At 31.6% G+C, this 10,776-nt stretch overlaps 1 protein-coding gene across 2 annotated transcripts; it reads left to right on the forward strand.

Annotated features, from left to right (window-relative positions):
• Positions 1–2,814: 2,814 nt before the first annotated feature.
• LOC107367779 (receptor-transporting protein 3) lies at positions 2,815–10,499 on the forward strand. Of its 2 annotated transcripts, none has more exons than XM_015935531.3 (4): positions 2,815–3,378; positions 3,622–4,055; positions 9,667–9,991; positions 10,070–10,499. In XM_015935531.3, the coding sequence occupies exons 1-4, from the start codon at positions 3,373–3,375 to the stop codon at positions 10,223–10,225; spliced, it is 921 nt and encodes a 306-aa protein (XP_015791017.2). In that variant the 5' UTR covers positions 2,815–3,372; the 3' UTR covers positions 10,226–10,499. The 2 variants fall into 2 exon arrangements, with proteins under 2 accessions (XP_015791017.2, XP_015791016.2); XM_015935530.3 differs by having other exon boundaries at positions 2,854–3,378; positions 3,586–4,055.
• The last annotated feature ends 277 nt before the right edge of the window (positions 10,500–10,776 follow it).

A 10,776-nucleotide genomic window follows, 5' to 3' on the forward strand; every position in this document is an offset into this window, starting at 1 on the left:
CAACTCCAATTGTCCTTCAATTATTCACACAAATATACACAGAACACTTTCAAACTAATCATTATCAACGTCATTTTTTAATCAATCCCATTGATTATACATTTTAAACCATAAAGACGATTAACATGGGAAGTCTAAAATTGTTGCTTTGCAAAAAAAAACCAAACACAAAATGATGAACAAAAAACTGAACTTATAATAAAAAGTAGCAAACATTGGTAAATATATTACTACAGAATCATTAGCAACATCAATCAAACCCAATTGAAATCAGCTTTACGGTCCAATCAAATGATTAATCTATTTACTCAGGATAACAATTGATAAACATGAAACTCTGAGTAAAACTAAGCTCAAAACCTGACGGACTCTAGACTAAACTTGGGTTAACCCAAAGAAATGCATTTTACCGGCAACTTTGAATCCAATATCTGACATTTTCTCAACTTTCAAGACCAATTTCAATTTCCAACGTCATTTTGGACTCTGTTACATTGTTAGACATTGGATAAGCACAATTACTGATTTTAATCAATCATTACAACCTCCCTTAATGTTGATTTGATTTTACTTCCTAAACTACACCCGATCCCTTCGGTTAATGAATCACATTAATATTGCTTGTGATTATGGTGTGGTACAATGATTACGGATGATGATGATGATGTCTATGAGTGACACAATTAGCTGAGTTACTTTGTGTAAATATGATTATCTTTATAATGACAATGTCGGTGGGAATGTTAAGTTGAAGAAGAAGAAGAGAAAATTTTCAACCAACTTAATTATAAGAAAGGAATCAATTTGATTAAAAGGTATCAACAGATTAGAGTGATTAATAATTCCATGATTATGAAGGTTTGATCAGTTTCTCAATTAAAGTGTGTTAAAGGGAGTGATGAGCAAAGAGGTAAAGACGAAGCAAGCTAATCACAATTTACATCAATTGACAAAGTCTTTAATATCTTGCAATTGCAATTACTCCTGTTAAACTACCAATTACTATGGTTATTGCTACTGTAAATGTTCAACTCACTTGTTGTACATTTAAACACAATAACAGCAATAATGATTATTGTAATCGGTCAATCTGAATATAATGAAATATCATCAAGAGTTACATTTAGAAACCTTAAAACAATGAAAGTTCAACAGGAAATTATGAGCAAAATGAACCCAAAAAAAGCACAAAATTCATTTCAAATGTTAACTCATTTCCAACCGAGAAAATAATCAAAATACAATTTTCAATAGCAAACAATTGGTTGATTTTATTGTGTAAAATATCGCCCAATTAACCGACCAATAACCCAATAATTTAAATTGTGAAGACAGTTCATTCAATATTTCACTTTCATTGTGGACTTTGGATGATTAAACAAAATGAATGTTGAAAGTAAATCAAGGTTTGATTGGCCTTAATTTTTGCTTCTTGTTTATTTGTTAAATTAAATTTCTCACAATTAAAAGGGTTTCACAGTTTATTCAGACGTTTCACATTGGTTTACATTTCCAATGAAACGCAAAACTAATTGATACATTATGTTATAATGAAATTGTGCTATCAAAAGACAATCCAATTGACTCGTAATTTTTACCCTTTTCAAATCGTACATCAAAAAAGCTTGTTTAAATGAAGCGTTTTACACTCAACATCAACTGATTAAATGATTATCAATGAATATCAGCTGATGAATTTCACATTAAGTTGTTCAATAATCTTCATTTCAGTATTTTCATCAATTGTATTATTTGTCACTTTCACTGCCCTTAAACTAATCAAGTTCTAATTTTAAGTCCCAGCTAACTGATTGCTGATAAATCAATATCAATAACGAAAAATTTGATAGTGACAAATTCATATTGAAATTATCATGAAAGATTATTAATGAGCAAAAAAAGTCACGCTAACAATGTAAGTCATTGATAGTTTCACTTTCAAGTCCTAAACCCAAACCTAAACCAGACTCAGCGACTAGATTGTTTCCATAATTTCAATGATTTCAATGATTTCAATGATTTCAATGATTTCATAATTTTGATTCATAATATCTGATTTACAAATCTATATCCAGGAATACATTTCATGGAGCAAAAAATAGAAGCACCAAATAAAGCTCAAGTTGAACCAGAACCAGAAAGTGAATTTGCTTTGAAAAAAGGGAAAAATCTTCATTAAAAGTCTCTCTGTAAACGGACCATAAAAGAAGCCAAGATCAAGCTTGAAGTAAACCTAAGTGAAGCCTTATCTAGGTTGAAGCTAATGAAGCTGTAACCTTCAATAGTTGCAATGTTTACTCAGAAATAAAAAAAAGTACAAACAATTAATGAGGAAAAAAAGTGAAAAATGATTTTACTAAAAAAGGAAACAATTGACAATTAATGGTAAACAATTAAAAACAATTAAGTTAAACAATTTAGCTCAATCATAAATGCCGTATTCAAAATTGAATTGAAAGTTTACCCAAAAAAATGAAAGTCAATGCAAATGAAGAACCAGAAAATGAGAGTAAAATCGTTGAAGTTGACCAGAAAATTTCGGGTAAATTTGACCAATTTGTGAATAATTTCAACAATAATGATAATTAAACATTTAATTATGTTTAGTTGATTAGTATAATAATAATAATAATAATGAAAATCAAGCAAAAGAGGAGGGAAAATATGAAACTGTAGAGAGACAGAAAGGTAATCAATAGACAGAGAAGATTGAAAGGATCAGGTAAGATAACAATAGGTAAGAGCTCCCTCCCATCATCATCATAATCATAATCATTATCTTCTCTGTCTTTTCCTTTATCATCATTCTCACTTTACTCTTTCTTGCTGTATTTTACCACCGGTTTACTGTCACAATATTGTACTGATAATTGTCATCATCATCATCATCAACATTATCATCATCGTCATCATCATAATTGTCAGTATTGTTATGATTATCATGATTATCATTAGTATTAATTGAGGTGGGATGAAAAAGTCAACTCTCTGTGAGACTGGATATGAATGAATATTGGCACATTGAGACATTAAAAGATCAACATTGACTTAACCATTTTTTTGCCACTTTTAATTGTCAATTAACTGTCCACTTTTGCTTTACAATTTGTTCCAACTTTTGGCTCATCTTTTCGTTGTTCAACTCAGTTAATCAAATATGATGATTGTGTTTCATTTCATTGTTTCAACCTTTCCGTTTCAACTTTAATTAAACTTCAAACTTGATTTGATATCAAAAAAAAGATTCAAGTTTTACATTTTACTTTCTGGTAAAAATTTGATTTCAACTTTTGGTTCGTTTTTTCATCTTAATTTATTTTCCTTGAATCTATTCAATTGAAAACAATCATCATCATTGAGTTGCCATTAAACATGTGTGTAAGTAGTCTTAATGTAGTAATAATTGAAACTTGATAATTCAAGTCTCTTCAGTGAATCAAGATAAACATGAGGATAACACAATAAACAAATGCGAAAAGAGTTGATCAGAGTTGAACATTTGTTATTGATGTTTGTGTTTACCTTTTTGTTGTTGTTGTTCACTTTAATGATTAATCTTTTAAAATTAACTAATTGTCATTAAAGTCTTTTCTTTCTTGCCAATGCTCCAAACTTGTCCAGGTTTTTGACCCATCCTCACTTACCCTGTGCAATCCACTGGTTCCCCTGACAGTAGCCTACTCACCGTTACATGTTTCACCGGCAACTGCCCTTTGCTCAGGTTTACCCGGTCTTCCAACTCACCATCACATAACAACCCTTTCACCTGGACCACAGGTGGCACCTGCCTTGGCCACAACACTGGCACCCTCAACACCGTTAACAGCAACATCAGTGTCTCACCTTCAGACACCCAATTCACTGTCATTTCATTCAACCTCAACACAACCTCAACCTCTGCCACTACCACCATCAATACCATCCTTCATCCCACCTTCAAGTACAACTGGTTACTACATACAACAATCACCAAGCACACTCACCTCATCAACCAATTCATCGCCCATCAATGGATGTCCACCATTAATAAAACCCTCTCCATGGAACCAATCATAGTAAGTCCAATCGACCCAATTTTTTTTCCTCTCTCACCAATCATGTTCAAGTGATCAAGTTCAAGCCTTACAATATTATTGTCGATATTGATATCAAATTGTTCGGGGTTTTTTTGCTACCGATAAAGCACATTTATTGGAAGCTAATCTTGGATAATGTGTTATCACTTTGCAGACATTTATTTTTGTAGCAACATTGTTGCACTCATTTTAATGTCAATTTGCATTTCATCATGAATTCCCAAAGAGGACAAAAAGACTGCAAAATCATAGCATTATCATTGAAATAAACTGTAAACATTTACTTGAGCTGAATCATTTTGCCTTTTAATCAATCAATGGAATGACAATGAAAAACAAATGCAACTCTAAGAAAGTCAAATCATTATTGTTATCATGCAATAATTTTATTAATTTTTTCAAGCAATCAAAATTTTCCTTCATCAATCCAAATGAACACACAGACACAGAAACAAAGCAAGTTTGATATCAATGTCAACAAGACTAGATAACTGATGAAATTGGTTGAATTGGGTTTAACCAGAGAGAAAGCTAATGATTAACCTGTAAATGTGAGATTCTGTTGATCAACTTGAAAGTAAACAATGCTTCTGTTAACATCATTAATTGGTTACCTCTTCAATGGTTGAAATGTTTCACCACATTAGATAACTCAAGTAACCACAGGTAAACCACTGGTAAACTGGTTCACTGTTTTGCTTTTCACGCAACACCATCAAAACGCAACAGGTTAACTTGTTTTCACCTTCAGCTTTCCCTTTTCACTCGCCATTTTGACTCTTCATTTGCATGACTTGACATTTAGTCAGCTTTAAAGCTGACTGATTAACAATAAGGTTGATCAATGTTCAGCTTGAGGTGATTCCCGACTCAACCTTTAATCATAACCTTGGTCAGTTTGCTAATCAATTGGTGAAACAAACAAGACTAACAATATTCAAAAAAGCATCCATTAACAAGCTTTATTATCATCATGTCTACAAGTCTTGCAGTTTTTTTTCATTTTATATTAACTTTTCTTTTTGCTTTCCTTCCTTACCCAATTAACCAGATAAATGATAGCATTGATGATAAATTGTATTACTTTGACTGTTTCAGAGTTGATTAACAGTTTATTATCGTATACTTGACTAATCCTGGGATAAGATTTGTTGTAATTGTTCAAGATGAAAATGTATGAACATGAAAAAAGACCAAATAACGCGTCAACCTTTTAACCTTATCATATGGAAATGGTAATGTTACAATGATTGAGAGATGAGACAAAAAAGGTTAACTTTGAATTACCTTCAGAGTTGATTGTGTTTAATAAGGTACAATTAACTCCTCATTTAGAGTTAATTACTCTGGTAAAGATGAGTAAAGATTAATAATTAACTAATGTAAAAATCAGATTAGCTAATAATGGTGAGCAATTAAAATAATCATGGTAAGTCAACAGTAAACAACTTGACTTGGAATAATTGGTTAAAGTGAATCCGTATTTAAATTGTTGAACCAATTTTCAATCAATTTTTGCTATTTACAGATGATTTTGATCAACAATTTATTTGACTCAATAAATTGTTGAATCATTTTTGGGTTTAAACATTGAATCAACTTTAAAGCATCATTTCAATGCAACTGTGAAGTTGAAAAAATTTGGGTTTTTCAATGTTTCTTCAAGTAACCTTTTTTGGGTTGTATTGGTTACAAAGTCTCAATTTATTCATGAATTTTGATTGAAATGAGGACAATTATTCCTCCTTTTTTCCCAGGTTCATAAGAGCTTCTCAGCTATTGACTGATTAAATTGAACAGTTGATTTAACAGTGAGAAAAGGTTAACTATTAGTTTCCGCCATCATTCAGTAATTATTAGGGTCTATTAATAATGTACAAAAACAAATGGTAGAGGTAAACAGAAGAAGCTTGTGTTTACTATTTACTTTACCTGCAATTAACTCTGAATATGTAATGATGTTTATGATGACTTATGATGACAGTCAACAATTGAATTGTCACCAATTCAATGAAATTCAAAGAGAACCTTTTCTTTTCCTTCTTTTCCCTCTATTTAACCAACTTTTATTTTCATTTTTTATTCATCAATTTATCTGTAACATTATATTAAAGCCCAGTAATTGACGATATTAATAGACATTTGAAATTAGCCATTTCTTGATTGATATTATTAGGGTTAGCTTGGAGTCCAAATTGGTATTTCAATTTTTCATCAATTTTCAATTGAAAATCAATTTTAACTGAAAACGTTTTTAGTCAATTTTGCACATGAAATTAGTCGATGAATCCAATTGGCTTACCAAGACGTTTGTTTCCACTGGGATCATGATTTGTTTCACTCTGAGTTTTTGTAATCAGTTTGGCTTGTTATGCGGCTTTGTGTGATTCAATGTGACGTAAACTGAACCCAATTAAATCATTTTCACCCACAGCGTTGATAGTCTGACTTGATAAATGATTGTTATGTTGATATGTTGATGGTGTGACACTGACGTTGATTAACTTAAAGGACAAAGTTTAAGCTACAAGGGTTGGGAATGCTAATAGATTGTGTAGATTAATCAACCCTTTGGTCAATTTGCCTCTTTGTCCATTGAAGACCATTAGCACTTGACTATAACCTGGAATGGGATAGTGATTCGTGATTCTACTCTGGATCAGTAAAATTTGGCTGAGAGTAGGAAAAGTAGACTCATTATGAAACGATTCTGATTAAGTTGCTAATCTTTTAATTTGTTCAAACTAAAATGACGAGTTTTCATGCAATACATGCAAATGTATCTTAAATGAAACTATCTAAAGTCAACAATCAAACAATCCATGGATAATGGATTTACTTCTTATGATCCAATCGTACTGATAGGCATTCAAGTTAGACTTTTAGATTAATTGCTCAACATTTGGTTACAATGAAGGGATCAAATCAAGTTTAGTCATCAAAAGGGTAACCGCCATGATCCACTCACTTCATTAATTTTTGCTCGCCTCTATTTGACAAAATGATAATCCTGGTTAATCTAAAGTCAGTTAGTTGGACGCAGCTCTTTCCATATTTATCAATCAATTTTCACCCTGACTCAACATGTTATTATAATCAAATCAACATTGATCAAAAGGCTGATCAGTTGTTTTTGGATTGAATCTGGAACCAGCTTCTTTCCATCACTTTTCCAATCACTTTTCATAAGATTTTCTAACATTCACATCGACCAAATTGTTCACTGCATCAATATGAGGATGAATGATTGGTGGACAAAACGGTGAAAAAGGCGATTGAAAAAGTGGTTCATGTGGAGGAAAAAGTGGTTAACTGCAATAAATCAAGAAGCAAGATTCAAACAGTCAAATGATTTTTGTCACAATATAAAGGATGTTGCGGTTAGGTAAAGTTAAATATTAAAAAGAGGCGAACTGGAGATAAAGATGATAATGTCCATATGACGATTGAAATATTGTGTCTTTGTTATTATTTTTGATTCGGCATCTTCAACCATTCTAGCATTACATTGTATCATCTTCACCTCTGCATCAACACCAAGTGAAGCTGACTAACCACACTTTATTTGGATGTACACAAATGTGTGTAAACACAAAACGCCTTGAATTTAATTTTTGTTTTACTACAACTTTATTGATCTTCAAGCTCAAATCAATTCAAAACAGCGATTTATATGTTTACTAACATTAGTAATTAACAAGTAAATTGTGCTATCAATGTTTCAATGTTAGGTCACTTTGGCTAATGAGCAAAATATTCATTAGTTTCATCTTTAGGTTTCGAGTTTTGTGCACCTAAAAATTGAAAGGTTTGAGTTTTCAGGGTAAAAGATTGAACCGAACAGACAAAGCCTTTTAAGCCTATTTTCCTATTAAGACAACTGATGAACTTTTGATTTGAATTGTAAGGAAGCAAAACAAATATGATTGCATAAAATTACCAAATGATGAAGAAATGTTGCATTATTACGATATGATTATATAACAACAAGATGATTGATATTAAATGATAGCAAATGCTAAGACCAGTCTGCAGCTTCTGATGAAAGTACAGCTAAAAAGCAACTTCCATTGAATCAAGTCTCAACAATTGGTTAAACAATTACAAGGTTAATGATAACTGTTAACCAATTTAGGAAACTGTAAACAGTTGACTGATTATGAGTAAATATACAAGAAAGTGAAATAACAATGAAAATTTTGAAAAAAAAAGTTAACCAAGTTGAAACAAAAGAAAGTGAAATCTTGTTAACTCTGAAGATTATTTTTAATACTTTACTTTGAAACCTCAATTTCAATGGAAACGCGCTTTTTGACACTAAAAAAGTGCCTTGGAGTGATGCGGATAAAGATGAAAGTGAAAGTTTAATATTCACTAGAAATGGAAACATTACATTGGATTGTTTATTTCCTGAGGCTTGAGTGACATTGAAATATTTCTTATTGAAATTTCCGTACAATTGTTTTCCAGTTTTCTTCATCATCTTACGATGCACCATTGTTGTGTGCATTATTGTTGTTTTGCTGTTTAAAAATTGTGTCAATAATACAATCTCTTGGTGTGAATCAATGAATGGTAAAACAATGAAGTCAAGAAAAATACTGTTCAAGTAATATTGAGAGAGGGAACACAAAGCGAAAATAGCTGATTAAAATGAAAGGAAAATAAAAGTTAAAACAATTGGCAAATGTAATTGTAATTGGAGGAAATTGATGAATTGTTGGTTAATCAAGCAAATCAAACACTTTTTGGCCCTTTTCGCATTGTTACTGAGCTTTTGTTGATTGATCAAAACTCAGACTTGACTAAAGCCTTTTGCGAGAAAAATTTTTCCTCTTCATTCATCTTTTTGTTTCAAAATGTATACATTTGATTCATTCATCAATTTTCATTTCTTTGGACTTTAAAGGCAAAATCAGGTAAAAATCATGAGCAACTGCACCAATAATGACATTGAATTAGCTGGAATCCATAAATTGGTGCATCTATTGGATTTAATTAGATCCTTTTGTATTGATATTTCTGATTGAACTGTTTACTATTTGTATTTTCATGAGCTTCAGTCTTCTCATTCCCTCAAGATTAATCTAATCAAGTTGAAATAGTTACAAAGTGATTAACAGATTAGTTGTCTTGGATGAAACGTCTCATTCAAATGTCTAGGTGCAATTGGTTTCATGTTTTAAACTTGCTCTCCTTTTGCTGATTTAATCATTCATTTACACTTTTCGATGTCTATTTTGATTGATCATTTTTAATCAATGTAAATAGTAGCAATTTATGTTGCAGTTACTATTTGAAATGAGTTCAATTGACAATTGATTATACAATTCACATTGACTGGTAACATTGCATCAGTACTATTTGAGTTTCAATTTCTTCAGCTTGTTATCTTTTGTTTTCATGTTTGAACTGAAATTATTTATTGATGCTTGTGTTAATGTGCCAGTGTGCAATGATGAAGGCGATGATGTTTTGGTTATTATTAATAGGTTTAAGTGATGTTAGACTTGAACTGGTTGACTTTAAGGGCTTGGGTTTTTTTGGGTTCAAACCAAATTTGCTAATTTTTTTGGTTTACTTTTTACAGTGGAATGGAACATGTTTGGATGGCTCATTTTACCTCATTATTCAAATCATATCCTCACCAATGGTGCCTTTTACCGGTTGAACAACGTCCCCTTGGTGGTAACTTTACAACTTTTGTCGACTCGGCCAAGGTACGCTTTTGTTGTGAAGATTGTGGCCATGGGTGGACATCCATGAAGGGACGAGTTGCCTTCTGGTTTGACTTAACTGCTTATTCAGGTTATTCACAAGGTTTGGTCACTTTCAAGCTGTTTGGTCAACAGTGTCAAAAGTGTAAATCGGAAATGTATGAAGCTCCAATGTGGTATCCTGAAGAGGTGTTTAAGGTATGCCTTTATTGAATCGAATCGTGTAAAGTTTCTTTAAACTTAATTTTTCTTCATAACTTTTTCTCCATTTTCCAGGTTCTGATTAACCTTTTCAATAAAGTGGGACAAAATTATTATGGCTTTTACTATCCTCCCTTGGAAAAGACTCGACGACCTGGTAAACCGCGAACTCCCCACAATAGCCAGTTATGTCAAGCATGTAAAGACGGTGTTTGCACCAATCGTAAATAATTGAAACCCTCAAAGCTCTAGACCAAAGGAACTATTTTGATCACCTTTTTTTGTACTGATCAAAGTTATTAAATTTTAAACGTTTAGTTGAAAGTAGCATTGAAAAAAATTGTGCGTTTGAAGTGCAAGCTGGTTTTGATACTCTTTTTTTGGTGCTTCAACGGTTCCATTAGGTGACTTACAACTTTAATCATTGTGACTGTCGTTATTCAATAATCACAATATTTTATGTTTAAAATCTGAAGAATAAATGCATAAATTAAATTATTTAAAATTTTTATTGACTTACTTCTTGAAAATCACTAATGATTTGAATGATTTCTTGGCAGCATTAATAACCACTGGTGAAATAGTTGAGAATAAAATTCAATCAATATTCATCTGATTTTTTCTTCTTCAACGTATTTAGCTTCAAATATTGTCCAACTTGGCAATAAACTTGTGTTGCTTTAAGTTTGTGTCTTTTCTAAGCAGTCGATGCAGGCAGAAACACGAGCGCGTAAGTAAAGGATCAGATTTTGTGTTTAAGCAAATTTATGCTCCTTTAACGT

Source organism: Tetranychus urticae, chromosome 1 (genome assembly GCF_039701765.1).
Source record: "Tetranychus urticae isolate SD_2017Ah chromosome 1, NJAU_TeUrti_SD_1.0, whole genome shotgun sequence".
NCBI lineage: Eukaryota > Metazoa > Arthropoda > Arachnida > Trombidiformes > Tetranychidae > Tetranychus > Tetranychus urticae.

Excerpts from the sequence above, each read along its gene's own strand:
- LOC107367779 (XM_015935530.3), top strand. Across the intron at positions 4,056-9,666 it reads TCTCCATGGAACCAATCATA|TGGAATGGAACATGTTTGGA; the intron begins GTAAGTCCAATC and ends TACTTTTTACAG. Across the intron at positions 9,992-10,069 it reads ATCCTGAAGAGGTGTTTAAG|GTTCTGATTAACCTTTTCAA; the intron begins GTATGCCTTTAT and ends TCCATTTTCCAG.